The 21753-nt window shown below is 36.0% G+C and overlaps 2 protein-coding genes across 2 annotated transcripts; one reads left to right on the top strand and one right to left on the bottom strand.

Moving 5' to 3' along the window:
- Positions 1–13730: 13730 nt before the first annotated feature.
- On the top strand, positions 13731–15561 carry LOC141812862 (WUSCHEL-related homeobox 8-like). The gene is given in 4 exon segments (XM_074700812.1): positions 13731–13863; positions 14123–14385; positions 14387–14819; positions 15338–15561. Coding segments are annotated over 4 exon segments (1053 nt in total).
- A 2898-nt stretch (positions 15562–18459) lies between these two features.
- Positions 18460–21673, bottom strand: LOC141813251 (uncharacterized). Its single transcript, XM_074701185.1, has 7 exons — positions 21597–21673; positions 19538–19615; positions 19359–19421; positions 19209–19256; positions 19052–19108; positions 18874–18934; positions 18460–18783 (listed from the first exon to the last, which is right to left on the bottom strand). Exons 2-7 carry the CDS (start codon positions 19607–19609, stop codon positions 18728–18730), a joined length of 357 nt encoding a protein of 118 aa, XP_074557286.1. The 5' UTR covers positions 19610–19615; positions 21597–21673; the 3' UTR covers positions 18460–18727.
- Between the last annotated feature and the right edge of the window lie 80 nt (positions 21674–21753).

The following is a 21753-nucleotide window of genomic DNA, read 5'->3' as shown; positions in this document are numbered from 1 at the left end:
GGATCTGCAACTTCACTTAATGTGGTTTGAGTGGATCTGCAACTTCACTTAGCTTATCTAATTGTAAAATGTCTTAAACTGGAGTTTGAAGAGATCTGTAGTATGAAATTAAGACGCTTCCCTTTTATTTGTTGCTTCTAAATAATTATCTTTGCTAAGGATTAGGGGTGGGAAAAAATACCGAATTTTCGGTATACCGCACATACCATACCGATATTTACCGTCCATACCGAAAATTTCGGTATACCGAAAATTTCGGTACGGTATAATACCGTACCGAATTTTTCGGTATCGGTATCGGTATGAAATTATTATTTTTCGGTATTTCGGTATATACCGAAACACCTATTATATATCCTCTTATAAATTATTTATTATTTTTAAAATTGATATTGGGTACGATATTTCGGTATGATCGGTATACCGAACATTTTTATACGATCGGTATGATCAGTATGATCGGTCGGTTGGTCGGTATTTCGGTATGATCGGTATACCCGAACATTTTGATCGGTATGCATTTTATACTATACTGAAAATTCAGTATACCGAATTTTCGGTATACCGGTATATCGAATTTTCGGTATGGTAACGGTATAGGTTTTTTTTTATGCCGAAATTTTCGGTACGGTATACGGTATCGTATGTAAAATTCGGTATACCGTACCGACCCAGCCCTACTAAGGATATATTTAGGTTGCCAATGGGTTCTTTTTGTGTATGCCTGAGATCAGCAATTTTTAGATGTTGTAAGAATCATATAGCTGGAAAAAGTATCTTACATATAGTGAAATTTTTAATTGGATGGTTGTCTTTTTTTATGTGCTCCAAGCTCCTCTGCATGACATGTTTTATCTATTCAATGAAATTGCAGCTGCTGGCTCCTCTGCTCGTCCTCACACCTTCAAGCAGGCTGGCAATTTTTTATGCTTGTTAAATGAGCAGGATAATGTCTTCTATTTTCTTTGTAAAATCTTGGATGTAGCAATTTCTTAATTGGTCTCCTTTTAGGGGTGGGAAAAAATACCGAATTTTCGGTATACCGCACATACCATACCGATATTTACCGTCCATACCGAAAATTTCGGTACGGTACGGTATATACCGTACCGAATTTTTCGGTATCGGTATCGGTATGAAATTATTATTTTTCGGTATTTCGGTATATACCGAAACACCTATTATATATCCTCTTATAAATTATTTATTATTTTTAAAATTGATATTGGGTACGATATTTCGGTATGATCGGTATACCGAACATTTTTATACGATCGGTATGATCAGTATGATCGGTCGGTTGGTCGGTATTTCGGTATGATCGGTATGATCGGTATACCGAACATTTTGATCGGTATGCATTTTATACTATACTGAAAATTCGGTATACCGAATTTTCGGTATACCGAAATTCCGGTATACCGAATTTTCGGTATGGTAACGGTATAGGTTTTTTTTATGCCGAAATTTTCGGTACGGTATACGGTATCGTATGTAAAATTCGGTATACCGTACCGACCCAGCCCTATCTCCTTTTGCATTGCTCAGGATATATTGTTAGGATTTTTTTTCCAATGGTTATTACAGATTCAATTTTGTGTTGTTTGCCATCAGATTATAGAGTATGTATAAAGCTATTCACCGTGTTAGATGTTGTAAGAATCATAAAAGTATGTATCAATTGAATCAGTTTTTCCTTTTGCATCTTGTATATAGTGAAATTTTTGGAGATTGGATGGTTGTCTTTTTTTAGAAGTGTCCAAACAATGTGATGGATACATGTTTTATCTTTCACTGGATGAACCTGATATTTTATTCTATTGTTGATATTTCTTCTTCCTCATTTTCTTTTCTTTTTCTTCTGTTGAACTTGCTTGATCTCACACCTTGGGAACCTGGCAATGCCTTTTATGCTTGTTAAATGAGCCACATAATGTCTTCTATTTTCTTTGTAAAATCTTGGATGTAGCAATTTCTTAATTGAAAGATACTTTTAGGGGTGGGAAAAAATACCGAATTTTCGGTATACCGCACATACCATACCGATATTTACCGTCCATACCGAAAATTTCGGTATACCGAAAATTTCGGTACGGTATAATACCGTACCGAATTTTTCGGTATCGGTATCGGTATGAAATTATTATTTTTCGGTATTTCGGTATATACCGAAACACCTATTATATATCCTCTTATAAATTATTTATTATTTTTAAAATTGATATTGGGTACGATATTTCGGTATGATCGGTATACCGAACATTTTTATACGATCGGTATGATCAGTATGATCGGTATTGATTTCGGTATGATCGGTATACCGAACATTTTGATCGGTATGCATTTTATACTATACTGAAAATTCGGTATACCGAATTTTCGGTATACCGAAATTTCGGTATACCGAATTTTCGGTATGGTAACGGTATAGGTTTTTTTTATGCCGAAATTTTCGGTACGGTATACGGTATCGTATGTAAAATTCGGTATACCGTACCGACCCAGCCCTATCTCCTTTTGCATTGCTCATATAGTGATACTCATTGTTACAAAGATTTTTTTTCTCCCTACACGATTCTTTGAATGTTATTACAGATTGTTTTTTATGTCAATTTTGTCAGAATCTAATTCATTTCAGTAACTCTGAATAGACACTCTTTCCTTCTTGTTTGCTCATCAGATTATAGAGTATGTATAAAGCTATTCACCGTGTAGATTGACTCTGTAAAAAGTCATAAAAGTATGTATCAATTGAATCAGTTTTTCCTTTTGCACTGGGCCTGTATTCTGTTCTTGTGTCTGTAAGTCCCTTGATTCTAGTTGGAGAAGGATTAAGATGAGAAGAGTAACTTAAGAGAAGTGTTTAGAACAATGTGATGGATATAATGAAAGACGTTTTTCTTTCACTGGAGGTCAAGAACCTGATATTTTATTCTATTGTTGATATTTCTTCTTCCTCATTTTCTTTTCTTTTTCTTCTGTTGAACTTGCTTAATCTCCTTCTTGGGAACCTGGATTGATGCCTTTTATCCTTTTGATTCACTTCCACATTCTTTTCCAAGTAAAGCTTATCTGTTAAAGGAAAACTAGTTGACGTTAGTTTGTTACGCACCAATTCCTTCCTTGAAAGATACTATTAGGGGTGGGAAAAAATACCAAATTTTCGGTATACCGCACATACCATACCGATATTTACCGTCCATATCGAAAATTTCGGTACGGTATAATATCGTACCGAATTTTTCGGTATCGGTATCGGTATGAAATTATTATTTTTCGGTATTTCGGTATATACCAAAACACCTATTATATATCCTCTTATAAATTATTTATTATTTTTAAAATTGATATTGGGTACGATATTTTGGTATGATCGGTATACCGAATATTTTTATACGATCGGTATGATCAGTATGATCGGTCGGTTGGTCGGTATTTCGGTATGATCGGTATACCGAACATTTTGATCGGTATGCATTTTATACTATACTGAAAATTCGGTATACCGAATTTTCGGTATACCGAAATTCTCCGGTATACCGAATTTTCGGTATGGTAACGGTATAGATTTTTTTTATGCCGAAATTTTCGGTACGGTATACGGTATCGTATGTAAAATTCGGTATACCGTACCGACCCAGCCCTATCTCCTTTTGCATTGCTCATATAGGGATACTCATTGTTACAAAGATTTTTTTTCTCCCTACACGATTCTTTGAATGTTATTACAGATTGTTTTTTATGTCAATTTTGTCCGAATCTAATTCATTTCAGTAACTCTGAATAGACACTCTTTCCTTCTTGTTTGCTCATCAGATTATAGAGTATGTATAAAGCTATTCACCGTGTAGATTGACTCTGTAAAAAGTCATAAAAGTATGTATCAATTGAATCAGTTTTTCCTTTTGCACTGGGCCTGTATTCTGTTCTTGTGTCTGTAAGTCCCTTGATTCTAGTTGGAGAAGGATTAAGATGAGAAGAGTAACTTAAGAGAAGTGTTTAGAACAATGTGATGGATATAATGAAAGACGTTTTTCTTTCACTGGAGGTCAAGAACCTGATATTTTATTCTATTGTTGATATTTCTTCTTCCTCATTTTCTTTTCTTTTTCTTTTGTTGAACTTGCTTGATCTCCTTCTTGGGAACCTGGATTGATGCCTTTTATCCTTTTGATTCACTTCCACATTCTTTTCCAAGTAAAGCTTATCTGTTAACAGGAAAACTAGTTGACGTTAGTTTGTTACGCACCAATTCCTTCCTTGAAAGATACTATTAGGGGTGAGAAAAAATACCGAATTTTCGGTATACCGCACATACCATACCGATATTTACCGTCCATATCGAAAATTTCGGTATACCGAAAATTTCGGTACGGTATAATACCGTACCGAATTTTTCAGTATCGGTATCGGTATGAAATTATTATTTTTCGGTATTTCGGTATATACCGAAACACCTATTATATATCCTCTTATAAATTATTTATTATTTTTAAAATTGATATTGGGTACGATATTTCGGTATGATCGGTATACCGAACATTTTTATACGATCGGTATGATCAGTATGATCGGTCGGTTGGTCGGTATTTCGGTATGATCGGTATGATCGGTATACCGAACATTTTGATCGGTATGCATTTTATACTATACTGAAAATTCGGTATACCGAATTTTCGGTATACCGAACATTTCGGTAATACCGAATTTTAATCGGTATGGTAAATATCAATTGAAAAAGGAAAATACATGGTTCTGGAGGTTTTTTTTATGCCGAAACTTTTCGGTACGGTATACGGTAAATTCCGTATGTAGTTGAGTATGAACTACCGAGTTGATTTTATTGATTTGTAAATTGAGATTTTGTAGACATTTCTCCCAAAAAATTCCTTGTTAAGCATAACGGTATAGATTTTTTTTTATGCCGAAATTTTTGGTACGGTATTTCTGTTATCTATTTGTAATTTTACTTTGATATACCGTACTTTTGTTTGCTTTTGGCTCGAACTCTTTTCATGTCACTTTTGATATCTTCAGTGTACTTGAACTTAGGCATGACTATATATTTGAGGGCAACATAGGATTTTGTCACTGGAGAAAATGCTGTGCCATCTGATGGCAATGATAGTGGTTTGGTACTATAAGGATCTGATAGTGGTTTGGTACTATACGGATCTGTGCAAAAAAAAAAAAAAAAAGAGTATGCTGTTTGAATCTTTTCTAAAGGCATCATTCTCTCTTCAGAACATCAAACTAAGTTGACACATTGCACTGCATAGAAGCAATTCTTCCATTGGTTATAATTACTAAAGTTGGCTCAATTAATTTATAATGTTTCACAGAGCATCTTGCATTAATACGACGACAAAGAGTTGAAGCTTCAAAGAAAAAAGAGGAGGAAAAAGCTGGTATGTAATTTCATATGTGAATATCCTTTAACTAAATCTTGTCTATTTGATTGCTTAAGTTATACTCTGCATGCAAAATTATAGTGTATCTGGAAAATCCATAATCTTCAAATCATCGATTGGTTTGGTTGGAACCATCCATCCAATTCAACTCGGATATTATCTTTAAGCCATATTTTGTAAGAGCAAATGGCGTAGGAATGGGCATGGAGTGCAATTAAGTAGAATGGTTGATGTATTCCTTTGTTTGGTTGCATTGATGGAATGGTATGGAAAGTGGTACTTTTCATTCTTATGCTTGGCATGCCCTATTCCCGTTGTTGAGCAACTAATTGAGCTAACATTGCCTCTCCTTTTTTTTCTATCTTGTATAGTTTAATTCACTCAACCAACTTGACCTGCTTGGTCTTTCTGGCTCATCTAACTGTTTGATCTGTCTGATTTTTTTTATCCATCTAGCTGACTTGGTCCATCAGATTCATCAAGTCAATGCTCCATCCATCTCCTTCAGTCAGTATATCACGCCTGGTTTGTTCAGTTTTTTCACTCTGTTCAACTTGCTTGATCCGCCCTATTTTTTCAACACATTTGAACCTCCTGATATATTTGGTTGTGCTGTCAATCTTGTCTACATGATGAGTCTGTCTGGTCTGACCCTGATTGCTTGACTAGGCTGACTTGTCCAGTTCACCAAATCACTTGACGTATTTAATCTCTTTTGTTCATTTTGCCTGCTTGTTGCAGTCCATCTGATTTGTCTAGTTTGTGTTGTTCAGCTAACTTATTGATTTTCATTTTAGATTTGAAATAAGGAACACATTATTTTCAGTAGAGGTTAAATGCTTCATTCCAACTCTTAGGATCTAATTACTGGTGCAGAGGGAAGTTTGATGGAAGGAGAGAAGGAAAGAGGGATGCAGAGGAAGTGGGGAAAAAAATGGGGGAGATTGTTTACTTGGTGGAGAAAGGGAAGAGGAAAAGGAGATGGGCAGGAGGAAATTGTCCAAATTACACCCCTTTGTCTTCAGTATTTGCTTGATAAACCCTTGCTGCACAATTTCAGAGACATAATTCGTCTTTGTGACTGGTCTTCCCTTCACTGTCCATACCATTTGAATCTTTCCAGTAATCTGCATTACTTCATGCCTCAGAATGAATGGATTGATGAATGCATCGGACAAAAGGCAGGTGTTAACCTCCTACACCCTGCAATTCAATGCTTCAGCAGTTTGCCAGCGAGAGATTGTAACCTTCTAGAGATAGTGTAGTCTTGGTGGATCTGAGGGAACTGCAGAGATTGCCACTTGAAGTCACCATTGAGCTTGTGAAGATGTAGGAGAAGTCATCCACAATCTGTTTTTCGAAGCCACTCAAGGATGAAGATGAATGGTTGTTTCATCTTTCCACTTCAAATCCCTTCCCTTCCAATGCTTCCACTTGATTTTAAGTGTAAATGCTTGGTTGTCTCTGTGGAGACCTTTGCCGCTGTCTTCCCTCCTTCCCTCGGTGATATTAAACAGATGATTCTGTGGTTGGAACCACCTGCGTGATCTTGGCTTCTGAGAATGAATCTGTTCTCTGCAAGTACTCTTACCCTTGAGCTATTAATACGTTGTATTACTTGTGTCATCTGAGAGTGTTCAATATAAATATTAGAATAAAATTGTAAAAATGAGAATCCTCGATTGCATCCCACCCTATTACACATGCCTCACAAAAGAGTTCCATTACAGATTCTTACATGAATATCTACTCAAATTCCAGCCCTTTTTCAAAAGTTTTTGACGAATTGCATTAAGATGGAGAATTGTTTGAGATACTTATCTGATGTATTCACAGATTACATAAGGTACTGTTTCTGTTCACTTTCCATACTGATACCATTCCAATGTACTTGAAATCTACCTCTTAATCTTGCAGCTAAAAAACAGAAGAAGGTCGAAGCACACAAGTGATAATAATGGACAAGTGTGGTTTCCATCTGCTTGTATTTTCTAGTAAATTATGATCTCAAATTGTCCTTTGCTGCATCAACATTCATTAGATATCCTCTTTAATCAGATTGAAATTTCAACGAAGTAATTTCCATACGTTTGGTTTTGTAAACAAGAATACTAAACATTATGCTAAAATATCTGCTTCAGTTAGTATCTTTGGCCAAGATTGTTGCTTGTCTATTCTTTTCAAAGTTACAAAATACTGCTTTCCAAACTTGGGTGGCCTGTCCAACTGGGTTTTCGTCAATTTATTGAAATACAAATATCTTGTGTTCTTATGGGTGATGTTTTTTTGTTTCTTTTATATCGAAGCCCTTATATTACATCACTTTAATTTATTACATTGACCTTCATTTAAAATGTTATTATTATTTCTATTCGTGTTTTTGACTCATAGTATGTCTCCGTCAACTTCAAGGGCATGATGTTGTGATACTGGTAAGAGATATAGTGTTTTTCTTAAACAATAACTCTGAACCAAACACACCCTTAAACGTTAATGTGGGACACTATTAAATCTTATTTAATGGTAGAATTATTTGAGAAAATTCTTCAGGTATCTTGTTTCAGAAAATAGGGAAGACTAATGCCATTTATTAGGATGGATGGAAATGGGGATTGGGGAAGGCAAAATATAAGCACATTAACTCTTCTAGAGTTTTTTAATCAGTGAGACAGAGAGTTGGGTGAATGGATGACATTTTTAACTGAACTAGACCTTCAACGAGACACATGAGTTATTTTATTTGGAAGATACAGAGTAGTCTTAAGGAAGTGAACCAAATAAAAAGCATATCTTGTCTCCTAGTTTTAAATGTTGAAGGCCCCTGTTTAAATGCCTGCATAACCCTAGCCCTAGGCAAGTACAAGTTCTGAACTTACCTTAAAAAATTGGTCACAATTATGTACACAGAAATGATTAATTTTCATGCTCCATGGTCCAACTATTTCCATATCATTCCCTGCTAAATAGCTGCAGGCTTTTTGGTGTCTTCATCAGCTAGGCTAAACATTGTATTTGCATGCAGCACCATGAGGTATATGATTTTCCTGCTTCTTTCTGTGAAACAACTGTGTTCTTATAGGAAGGTCAAAAATAATTATGAATTGTCAAGTAATGCATTGAGAATTATTTTCTATCTCACAATGTCAATAAATGCTAACAACTTTGTTTCTAGTTAGAATTGTTGGGTGTTGTCGTTATTGAATGACTCATGATAGTCACATTTAGTTATTGGTTGATGTTGCAGTTGTTTAATACCTGTTTATGAGTTATTTTGCTTGTTAAGTTTGGGTTACTCTTTTTTCTCCCTCCTCATCTTGATAACTTTCAAATTTAATCTCTTTGGACAAGATCTTGGCCATTTATCCACACACACAGATATATATATATATATATATATATTATTGATCACCTTGGCAATCAAGACCAGAGCGTACACACACATATATATATTTATTGATCACCTTGGCAATCAAGACCAGAGCTTAGCCTTGGTCCAACACACACACACACACACACACATATATATATTTATTGATCACCTTGGCAATCAAGACCAGAGCTTAGCCTTGGTCCAATCTATTATGGGTTTGAGCTTAACCAAGCAGTCAAGGTCCAGGTATATGTATAGACAGACTTGGTTTAGCTGTTCGGAGAGACAATGAACAACTGCTTGTACTTCAATGTTATCATCCATATTACACACACATACACTTAGATTTAATATTTGCTTCTATGAATTTTCTTTTCTGCAAAATGCATTCATGTCATTTCACGTAACACATCCTTGGCCAAACAGAGTCACACAGGGCCCTGTCTCTTTTTTTAAGCGCATATGCATATTTTAGTTGGTGTGCAGCTACAACAGCGGTCCTCATCAGACGCTGACCCACTTCAAAATTTTCAGTGCCAGCTCTCTTCCCTTTGGCTCTTTCCATCCCCTGTTGCTTTAATAAATGTGCTCATGCATCCACTTGACATCCAGCAAAGCCATAACTCAATGGATTAATAATATAATGTTAATGTAGTCGGGGTCATGCCTGCCCCATGCATTAAATCCATGCGCGTGAGCATATATATGTGGGGATGCTGAACATTAATTGATTTTTAGCAATCTAGCTAGTGCACTTGTAGGGAGACATATACACACACGTATTCCATCACCTTTACGTACTCTTATCCTTCTCACACCTCAAAAAGCATGTTTGCTTTCCTTTTTTTGGTGGTAAGTAGCTAGGAATTCGCTTGCTCATATATAATAATATACATAGAGTTCTTGTTGCAATGAAGCATTTAATGTGGAAGGTCACAGTCGTCCTAATAAAAATCAAACCTTGTATATATATGATGTCTGTAACCGAATCAGGTATATTGTTCATTGGAAGGCAGTGATCTGATATGAGATTCAATTTTTGCTGCAGGTTTAGATCCTTATTTGTTAAATGTTCTACTGTGTGAGAAGATGCATGATTAATTTTCCACCAGTCTTGAAGAAGCATCGGTATGCACTTTTAACTGTTCTAGTCTTAGTCTAGACTACAAATCTACCAATGATGCATAAAAATGGCTATTTTCTTATCATGCACACTAGATAGTTTCTTTCGAACACATTGAGGATTGAATTCAATTAGGCTTGTTTAAGTTCTCAATGATTGTTATGCTAGGGGCAAAATAGATAAGACTAGTATGCTAATTTGTGTTAATTATAGGCTTGGATGATATGCAAACATGTAGCTAGATGAGTACAAGATGAATTCAATAAGGTTGAGATTTAGGTGACACTTAACCACGTTGACTGGTGCTCTTTGAGCTTTGTATATTTCTGGAAATGTTGTCCAAAGTGTATTGATCATACTATTACACTATCTATTTAGAGCGGTGGATGTCAGTGTTGGCCAATATTGTCTTGCACCTAGTGTTATTTTCTTGTCGAGTCTACCTATTTTACACTTGTTGACCATCTGAAGGCAACTAGCTGATTACCAAGGCCTACCTTTCCCCTATCGACTACATAAGATTCTCTTAATCAACAGACTAGTTAGCATGCGGTTGAACTAGTCTTGATTGACTAAATGATCCTGTTATTTGCTTTCAAACAGTGATTTAATTTGAAGAAGGTTAACAAGGATCCCGTATGAGTGTTTTGCTGTGAAATCTCATGTATAACAATTACTTGATAATCTAAACCATTAGACAGTGTCGTATATAGATTAATCCTTCTCTATGACACACATAATATTTTCCACCAAACAGTACCTTAGCGTAGGGAGGATGACATGCCATAATAAATAATGTCACCCTTCACACGGCAGCATCAAGATACCCCACACAACAGTCAACTAAAATTAAATATGCACTCCCTCTCTCACTGTCTCGTTCTCAGTGATGAGGTGGTGGTGGTGGTGGAGGAGATGATGATGAAAATGGGATTGGTGACTGGTGGTTTGCTTGAGAGAAGAACTTCCAGGTCCATTCACAAAACAGTACACTGCATGCATGGGTACGCTACTCTTGCTCCTCTTTCTCTTTTCTTCTCTCGAGTCCTGAGTTTGTACTGCATATCACCTTTACTGTTTTCTCTTCCATTGATTAATCTCTCTCCATCTCTCTCTCTCTTTTTGCAGCTAGTTAAGTTTGTGTTGGGTGATGGGATTGGTGTCATCCAACCCCGTAGATTTTTTTTTAAAAAAAATATTTGATACAAATTGCAGAGAGATCTCCCCTATAAAAGTTTTTATTTGCTGATTCACCTAGTGAAAATTTGATTGACTGAAAGTTTAATAATTTCCTCATGCTATGTAATCATGCCATAATTCATCACCTTTTCAATTTTTAACAGTTTATCTTCAAGTTTGAGTGGGTTCAATTTGAAAATTTTTAATTGCTTGGGCCTGCTTTTAAATTGCCTCCATGAATAAAATATATATACTCTGTTATACGCGCATGAGATTGGTGAAGCTATTTTATTTCATCTTTGAACATACGGTCTCTCTCTCTACCATGTTGAATGTATTGAATGTGAGATACATCTACCAACAGATTATTTCTGAACTGGGCATGTTGGGCTGCACACGAGACTAGTTGTCACAGTTTGTGCCCGACAGCACAAGTTGTGACTAATGGTGGAGCCAACTCCGCTGATCTACTCGGACTGATCACGACTTGATCTCGGATCCTAGGTTGCCTGCCCTCTTTTTCTATTCTTTTTGATATTCTTTCTTTCTCTTGTCCTTCCTAGTCTTCTTTTCAATATCATCGATCATTGTCATCCCCCGAACTAAAGTCCGAGTAAGGGTCGAATGTTCTTTTTCATCGTGGTTAATTGTAATTTCTCGATTTATTTCTTTACAGATGGTCGTGAGATCGACCTGTGGGCCGTTGGAATGATGGATTCCATCTAATGTTGAAAAGTAAGTTAATATGTAATTCCATCCTTGGTTGTGACGTTAAATGATATCTCATTTGACTTGTGTGTTCACCCGAGTGGTCTGAACCTACAAGTTTTTAAAAATATAATAAAAATTATAAAATTATAAAAAGGGGAAAAAATAAATTTATTGATTAAAAATTTAATGTTTATATGTTTATATTATTATATTTCTATTTTAATATACTATTAATATTATCCTATCGAAAGAATTAAGGTCATCCTAATTTTATTGGGCAATCTTGTAGGTGTTCCAATGTATAGTCAATCATCATCCTTCAACTAACTTCTCTTGCCATCCAAGACCTTGTTGCTTGCACACACAAAAAAAAAAAGTTGGATGTTATTATAGGCATATGAATTAGTAAGATATGTTACATGGATGCATATTTTCTCTATTGTTCAATACATTAAAGTCTTTCTGAAAATTAATGTTCAAGCCATCACTTTTTCTTTGCTTTTTTTGATAATAAATAGACGATCTTCCCTTGATTCGCCTACCATTCAAGCCTTTCACTTAATTGTGTTGGATAAGCACTAATACAACTAAAGCTAATTTTGATTGTGGATATTCATATTATGCTTTAACTTCAAGAAGAAAATGGAATCGAAGGATTGTGAGGCTTGTCATTGATCATTCTTCTTGCGGTAAATTAAATATATTTTATTTAATATTTTTGTCTCTAATATTTTTGTTACATTTTCTAATTTTAAAATTTTATATTATTCGTATATAATATTGCAACAGATATTTTTAATTTTAGTATCTTAAATTATAACTACTAGAAATAATATAAAATGTCAGAATAATATATATATATATATTTTCATAGTTTAACATGTACTTTATATTATTTTGCTTTAAAACGAATATTTAAAAAAAACAAATTATGAACATCATCTTTTTCCTAGAATAAAAACAACTTTAATTAATTGATCAACCTTTCATAATTATCAATTAATTAATTAGGAGATAAATATATACTAAAGAGAGCCCTCGAGTCAATCCAATCCATTCCCCAAAATAATTAACCCCAAACCCAAACTCCTGCAATTACTTCTCCCTTTTCTTCTCATTTTCCAATCAAAATTCAAACCTCTTCCTTTTTACTGCATTTATTCCCCACAACAACCTCCTTTATTTAATTATATCTTTATTAAATTTAATGCACAAATTCTTAATTATAACTTAACTCTTCCACCTTCTTCCCTCTTCATTCAAGACCCCTCCAAAATTCCAGCAAATGAGATAACTCTTCCACAAAATGCCAAATCATTAAAAGATGGCAGATAATATACTTTTTATACAGACTACAGACAAATTAAATTAAATGAAAAGATATCTAATTCTTTTATATATTATTTCTTTGAGTATTTTAAATTACTAATTCTTTGAGTCGAGATATATAGTGTATAATATACACTATATGGCCTACAGCCATACACCATCCATCACTTCTTCATCCACATTTGTGATGAACATGCATATCTGTTCTAGTGTTGCTTATCCGATGCTAGCTATTCTTTCTAGTACAAATAAAGCCCCTGCAAAATGAGCCTTGTCTCTTCTCCATCGTCCCTTTTGTACCTTGGATCGATATATAATTACTTAAAATTAATTCACTCAATGCGTACATAATTGTATTTATTGCTCGCTCGATGTGCTGCTATAAATTGAGTAGAGGAGTAGGTGGAAGGATGACCACTATAAGAGTCAGGGAATGGGAATGGAATGCTGCAAAGAAAGAAACAGCACTACTGCAAAATAGCAGGCAGCTTCTTTTTCTTCTTCTTCTCTCTTCTTCCATCTTCTTTCTTGTCTCTGTGCTCTGTGTATGTGTGTGTGTGTGTCGACCATCAGTAAACTGCAGCTTCTCATCATCAGCACCATCATCATGGCCTCCTCCAACAGGCACTGGCCCAGCATGTTCAAGTCCAAACCCTGCAGCAACCACCACCACCACCACCAGTGGCAGCATGACAGTGCCTCCGCTAATTGCCACCCCAAGCCCACCCCTTACTCCTCAGGTCCTACTTAATACTTTATTCTTCCAGATTTAGGGTTATTTCGGGGTTACGTTTCGGGTTTAGGGTTATTTCGGGGTTACGTTTCGGGTTTAGGGTTATTTCGGGGTTATCGTTTGGGGTTTAGGATCATTTCGGGTTTGTAGGGTTATTTGGGGTTTATCGTTTCATACCCTAATTAAACGCTCGAACGTACGCCGAGACTTTGAATTTGAGTAATGGGGTTGGTTGTTATTGTTGATGTATTTGTCGTGGTTTGTAGGGTTGGAGGAGAGGAGCCCGGAGCCGAAGCCGCGGTGGAACCCTAGGCCGGAGCAGATCCGGATCCTGGAGGCGATCTTCAACTCCGGGATGGTGAACCCGCCGCGGGAGGAGATCCGCAAGATCCGAGCACGGCTGCAGGAGTACGGCCAGGTCGGGGACGCCAACGTCTTCTACTGGTTCCAGAACCGCAAGTCCCGCAGCAAGAGCAAGCTCCGCGGCAGCGCCGCCGCCGCCGGCCGCTGTAACCCCCAGCCTCCGCTTCTCCCCCACTACCAACGCCTCCTCCGTCACCACCGCCGCAGCGATAACGACAACCTCGTCGTCGTCCTCCTCCTCCTCCTCGCCGGAGAAATCCAGCGCGGGGTACGGAAAAGCCTTACAAGTCATGCACTTAGCACCGCCGCCGCCGCCGCCACCTCCTCCTCCACCACCTCCGACCACGGCCACTTCATTGATGAATAGCCAAACTTATCTGCCCCTCGACCTCAGCGGCATAGGAGACCACTTTCTCAACCTTCAGTACTTCACCGGCTTCCACGCGACCACCACCGACATCAGCTCGACCGCTTTGTGGGGTGAGCTCTTAGGGCAAACCCCAAACAAGAGTACTGCTGTCCAATTGCACCATCTCCATGGGACTGAACCTTCTACCACCACCACCACCACCACCACCAACCCTATCAATGAGATCCACGGTAAGTGAGATGGTCAAACAACAATTTCTACATTTTAAACTTTTTCTTTCTTTCAGAATATTAATATGCATGCCCGAACACCATGACACCACCCTGTGTGTTTTCACTTCAATCTTTTTAGGGTTTTTAGCCACAAGTACAAAATGGATAGGTGTAGGCAGGTCACACAACCTTTAGTTGCAGGGATTAGGAAGGTGATTGCACGTGCCAAACCTGAAGAAGGGGAGGAAATTAATGGCAGGGCAGGAGGTTTCGAGTGTCGGGATTTGTCAAAGTTTGATTAACACGACGAGCATGAAAGGTGTGATGACATGAATGAGGTGATGGATCAGGAGGGGAGTTGTTTGGGTCATGTCGTGGAGATTCTCGAGGGCGTTTACAATGTACAACCCTTGAAAAGATGGAGAAAGAAGAAGAAAGGAAAGGAAAAAATTGAACGTGTGCATGGCATTATATATATAAATTAATTAACTCAAGGCTTTTTCGATGACTGTTTGTGTAAATATTTGATGTTACAGGACCGATAGGAGGAGGAGGAGGAAGATCAACTGTGTTCATCAATGAGGTGGCGTTCGAGGTGGTGCCCGGGGCGCGGCTGAACGTGAAGGAGGTCTTCGGCGGCGAGGCTTTGCTACTGGATCATTCCGGCCGCCCGGTGGTCACCAATGAGTTGGGCATCACCGTTCATCCGCTTCAACACGGAGCTTCTTACTATTTGGTTAAATTATACTTTACGAATTGATTAATTATTGTTGATGCTGATTATTTCAATTAATTAATTGAAATGTTCTTGGATTTCTATGCAGGCTTAACTCAGAAAACGAGAGATCGATTGATATCCATATGATATATAATATATATATTATATATATAGTCTTATGAGCAAGGAGAATAGTTTGATTGGGTAGTTGTTTTTCCTCGAACTTTTGTGGTTAAATATGTGATGTAACGAGGGATTTATATATATGTTATTTTCGATATTTTCTCATAGACAAACTAGTTGCATGGTGTTATATATATAGTTCTTGGTGTGGACGATGATCACATAAACCTAGAAAATTAACTACATAATTAATTTAATTAAAAATGGAAAGGGTACTTTGTGCAAGCTCTTTGTACGCAGGTCATACAAGTGCTAGTTCTATGGCATGAAAAGTGTACTTGTTGTTGTATCATTAAGAAAGATGCATCATTTGACATTGACCTTGCTTCGACTTGTATTAACTTAATCTTCACTCAAAATATATCCTTAGATTTCTTCAACAAAACATTTCCTTTAAGTCGAATGCTTCCAATATTTGAATATTAATTTTTTAAAAAAATAATAAATTAAACTGGAGTTAACTTTATTTTTTATTATTTTTTAATTCTTTAAAGATTAATTTGATGATAAATATACTTAAATTAATTATTTTTAGTAATTAATGTTAGTGTGTTTTTAACAAGTGAACTCATTGTGTGTTGTGACTAGTATGGCTCGAACTTAAGTCGTGCTTGATTTGGCTATGGTTTATCGTCGAACCACTATCAAATAACAATAGTTGCTTGATAATGATAATCAAGGTTTATATTTACATGGAGTGTGATGTAGTGGTAAAGTATCTTTCGTGGTCAACTTGTAACTTTTCGATTTACTTTCTCATAAATAGTCGTAGGGTCGATCGTGTGGAGCCGTTGGGTGGCTAAATTCCAACTTTTGTAAAAAAGTGATGTAGTGGTAAAATAATTAGAAGATAAATATCTTACAAGTCTGTTTCTTCTAAATATGTAGAAGTTGTATTTTTAATTTATTTACGTAGTAGATGCATTAAAAAGAAAGATAATCTACTTTTTAAGATTAATTAGACGAGACTTTTATATTATTAAAAGAAATATATATATAAATAAAATGAAATATCTTTTATTAAAATTATAAAAAAAAAAGAAGAAGAAGAATGGATAGAACCATTTTCTCTGTGACAAGGAATTAAGAGAGAGAGAGAGAGAGGAAATGAGCAGTTGCAAATATTGTCAAATTAATTAATTGGTGATCAAAGGAAATGAAATGGAGGATGGAACGCATCATTCATGCATCAATCCAACCGTTGACCAAACGGATGTTTGACTGACAAAAGTTGGTCAAAAGTAGGGTTTGTCGTCAAACCAAACACAGTGACAGACCGTAGTGGAAAGATTAGATTTGATAGGCAGATAGATGCTGTGTATCTATACTATGCTACGTGTATAGGATCACAAGGTCACGTAATAGGCCTGCAAATATCAACTAACCAATGGACAACGGACAAGTGGCGAGGCATGCAACGAGGACCCCACAATCTCAATGCCTTCTATTCCAATCTCCATTATCGTGCTTGGCGTGGGAGTTTCGAGAGGGAAATTATTCAATCCCATGCCACTTTTGTTTTCGTTTTGATTTGTGTGCATTGATGGTGAATTTAATTAAGAGTAAAAAAACTTAAATTTCATTTCACTCTTTTTTTTTTGAAATTATAAAAACACTTAAACTAGCTCAAGTTAATTTATTTATTACCTTATAAATGAATATGTTTTTGTTATATGGTGCAACGATGTAGCGTCTTAACCTCTTAAGCATCTAAGTTTCGAATCTTCATTGTGACATATTAGAGGATGAATTTCTTTTAGTGGGAAGTTGGATCTAAGAAAATCATGTTGTTGAGTCGCACGCTGTGTGAATACATTCAAATTTATTTTGATTATTGATGAAAAAATTATGCGAGATCGAACAGATCATCCCTAAGATTAATTGATTATAAGAGTTGAATATCTGATGCTAACTATAAAAAAATCAATCGAACATCTATAATCTCTTAGCTCAAATACTAGATAGGGGTATCTTATAAAATTTAAAGTTAAAAAAAAAATTATAGGCTCCTAGTAATAAAGAAAATTTGAGTTTGAGTTCCCTTAATGTTCAAACAAGCTCATTCTAGTTCTCCTACATTTATTATATTGCTTTGTAAGATCTAACATTATTGGAAAAATCACAACCATTCAATCACATGCTTGATTTAACATGAAACATCTACCTTTAGTATTAACACCATTTATTAAGCCATATGTATCTATATATGTATGATTTTTGCATTATTATAACTTTTTAAAAGAGGCTTCTTGTAAGCATACGTCATAGCAAGTTTAGTAGTAGTGTTTAACTAATGATTTAAACTTCTTAGATCTTAGTTAGATATTATCAATTCATCAAGAACTTGTATTTTAAGTCATTAATTTTATGATTTGATTATAAAAGCAATTCAAAAAGCTTTAACAAGATGGAGGATATTTCTAAGAAATTTGATTGAGGTCCTCATGTCAAAAAAAAAAAGAAAAGAAAATATTTTGTACAATTTAAGTGCCTAAATGATGTCAAACTTGATACATATCTTTTATTCGACACTTCTATTAAAATAGTGCACTAGATTTATGGAAGTGCCTTCATGAACTATGGTTCAAAGTTCACTTTCAATCCATCAACAAACATAACAATCTTAGCTATACTTTTATAGTCAAAACAAGCTCCATAGAAACTTTACTATGGATTCACATCTCAATCTTAGCTCAACTCTGCTGGGTTTCTGTATGAGCCCCAAAATTTGGAATCCTTCTGCTAGCAATATAGGGAGAAAAAAAAGCTTAATATCAAATGACAATATCGCGCAAACTAGTACATTGTTTGTGAACATTAGCACTTCAGGCTGCAGTTCCTACACCACTGGTATGTTTAAAATCATGTAGCATAAAATCTTACTGCCGTCAGAAGCAAATGACCTCATCTGATAGCATATGAAAAAGCATTACTACTACTCATGGGAACTAATAAATGGCTCAGACAGGTTAATAAAAGAAGAATTGAAATCACTGAGCCAGGCGATTTATGAGGATTTATGTAATTACTGATCGTTGTTGTTATCGCCATTCATTTCTTCAGAAGCACCATTTCCACCATCTACATGTTGAACAGGGTTGAGATTAGCAAAACTTGAGCATGTACTGTGAAAACAACTACGGAAGGTCCAAAGAAAACATCCATATGTACCTTCATTATCAGCAGATGCATATGCTGACCGACGGGAACGAACTTGCTGCTGTGGTGTGGGCTAATGAAAACGAAAAGATGGAGAGTCAATTAGTACCACAGTTGATACGACCAATTACAAAGGAAAATAGTCTAATGTTATGTTATGGACAGCAGAATGAGTTCTATCGACAGGCACCTGTAGCTTTGGGCGAAGAGCCTCCAGAGGTCCTTTAGGTTTCTGAGCATGCCCTCCCTGATATAGTAATAAACCATGCATATAAGGTAGATAAGGCTATACGTCAGCTCTCAGTTGAAAACAGTTACATGCTTGATATTTGCTACAATGACGATACCTTCCCTAAAGCCCAATCCGCAGAATCAAAGTATGCACGTTCATGATCCTGCATGAGTTTCATAGTGTTGGTTGTCAAAAGAATCTTCAAGGAAATCTGTCAGTCTATTAAACTGAGGTGAAACTTCTATTTCAAGATAGAATCACTTGCCTTGGATATCAATGGTGGTTTTTTGGGTATCATTCCTCCATATTTCTTCTTTATTGCTTGTTCCTACAATGTAGAAGCCATAGATACCACAAAGATTATACTTCTTTGTCAATATATTTTCAAAAAGCTGTGCATGTCTATCTCAATTAATTATTTCCATTATGGCATTCTAATCTAACCTCTTGTTGGGATGATGGCATGCCATTTCCCCCATTTTGATCCAACTGTTCGTCAGCACCCATGTTCGACATTATGACCTTGAAGAAAATGCAACAGAGAAAGGTATGATAAACTAACTGAAACAATGCAGGATGATAGTGTACAAGGACATCAATGTTTGAAAATTGCTTAGAGCACGATTGCTGATAGAACCATATGCCAAGAAAAAAATGGCAGTGAATAAGGTCTCAACAGCTAACTCAAAGTATATGCAAACACTGGAAAAATGGGAGACATAAACAGTATTGTCGTGCTAAGATAGTTTCTAGAATCTTCCAGTAAGTATTCTCTAACTTCTGTTTTACAATAGACATCTCTAGAGGCAAGCCATCTTCCCAGTGCCAATGCTTCCCAATGCTCAAGAAAGTTAGACATTCTTTCCCGGTAAAAAACACTGATATAATTTCAATAGAGCAATATGTAACTTTAACCTGATCAATATGTCTAACATTTCTAAGATGAAATGTTCAACAAGTTCCAGGTTTACATGAATTTCAGAACTGCCTGTTTTTATGCAATGTTTTAACACAATTATCCCAAGTTTTCATTTGTACATGAATTCTGTTAATATACTTTTCCAAGTGCTTAGTTTTTTGTATTATTCTGATCTGAATAGACTGCAGTTTTGGAAAATAAAGAAATTGAGCATTGTTAAATTTTCTATATGAATTAGTACCATGATCAGTCACAAGCATCTTTCCTGTCTACAAGAGGCACCTTTTTTTGAAAAAAAAAAACTCCTCAATCATGATCAAATTAGTAAAATAGCAACTAAAATGTATCTAGTCATAGGTAGCAATTATGTCATTTGATTTCATTAGTGTTATAAGTATTCTAGTATATATTAAGGGAGCATGGAGTCTAGATAGTATTGTGTGTTTATGAACCTAGAAGACTTCAGTATTGTGTGTTTATGAAATGTGAGAGACTATTGTTTGTAGAGCAAAGAATTCATTTTTTCTTGAGAAGAGCTTGTTATGCCTAGGAAGCGCTAGAGGTGAATTGTCAATGTTTTCCCCATTGATGGCTGAGAGGCAAGTCTAGATAGTATCAAGAGAGATTTGAATATGATGTGGACAATGGATTTCTGCTGGTTTATTGTACTTTTTTGCTCTAATATTATATAGATTTTGATTCTCATAGTGGAGTAAATTTACACCAAACCACATTAATTTCTCTTCTTTTTGTGCCTGTGCTATCCGATCATGGGAGACAAAAAGTTCACCACAATATCCTTGTAGTGGAGGTGACAAGTTGGAGTTTGAGACATCTTATCGTAGGAAGTGGCGCTAGAAGACTCCAACTATATCTAGTGGTATCAAAGACTACAAACGATCCTGACACTTCAAATAACAATTAGCTATAGGTTCAGAATGTATTAGATGGTACCTGGATCTGGTTTCACACACACAATTTTCAGTCGTCAAAGCCCAAAAAAGTGTGAATGATTTCTAAAACTCGAAAATCTAGCAGTTTACCACATTAAACAAGCATTTGTGAAATGGGCATTCAGTGTGCAATTGCTCCGCTAGTAGCATCGGGCAAACCCCGATCTACCATTAAGTTTTCGAACAGAGAGTGAATCAAAGTGAGGCTCATAAACGCCGATTACTTTTTCTAAGAAATGATCCATCAGGATGATTTCAGATTAAACGAAATAAGCTAAAAATCAGATCAAGATCTGACCCTATAGATCAAAATAGGGTTCAAAATCCAACATTACCTACTCTCTAAACATCAACCGGATCGCACTGATTCAAATTCAAATCCAAATCCATTTAAAAGAACACTCTTTTTTGCACTTGAACGAACAGAAATCCGAACGATCCATCACGATCGACTTCTTCCGGAAATTTTCGCGGAATAAAACATTACGATCTATCAAACCTAGAGGAATTAGGATTCCTGTCGCACAATCGAAAAGTAGAACCAAGCAAGAATCCGCGCGAGCTCTTCTAGGGATCGAAAAAGACAAATCGAACAAGAAATAAGAAATGCCGAGAAGAGAAGCGATCGTACCTGCGCCTAGGGATCGAGATCGGCGACGGAGGGAGAGGGTGACCACTACTTCCTCCCCTGGCTCGCAATTAATAAAATGAATAAAAACTCAAAAATAAAATGAGATATAAGACAGACGCGTGCTGAGTAAAGAACGCGTTCGAGATTACCTGTCCAA

The sequence above is a fragment of the Curcuma longa genome, chromosome 20, assembly GCF_044706935.1.
Source record: "Curcuma longa cultivar G26 ecotype Majalengka, Jawa Barat chromosome 20, ITB_CL_G26_1.1, whole genome shotgun sequence".
Lineage (NCBI taxonomy): Eukaryota > Viridiplantae > Streptophyta > Magnoliopsida > Zingiberales > Zingiberaceae > Curcuma > Curcuma longa.
This window is presented reverse-complemented; position numbering and strand designations above follow the sequence as displayed.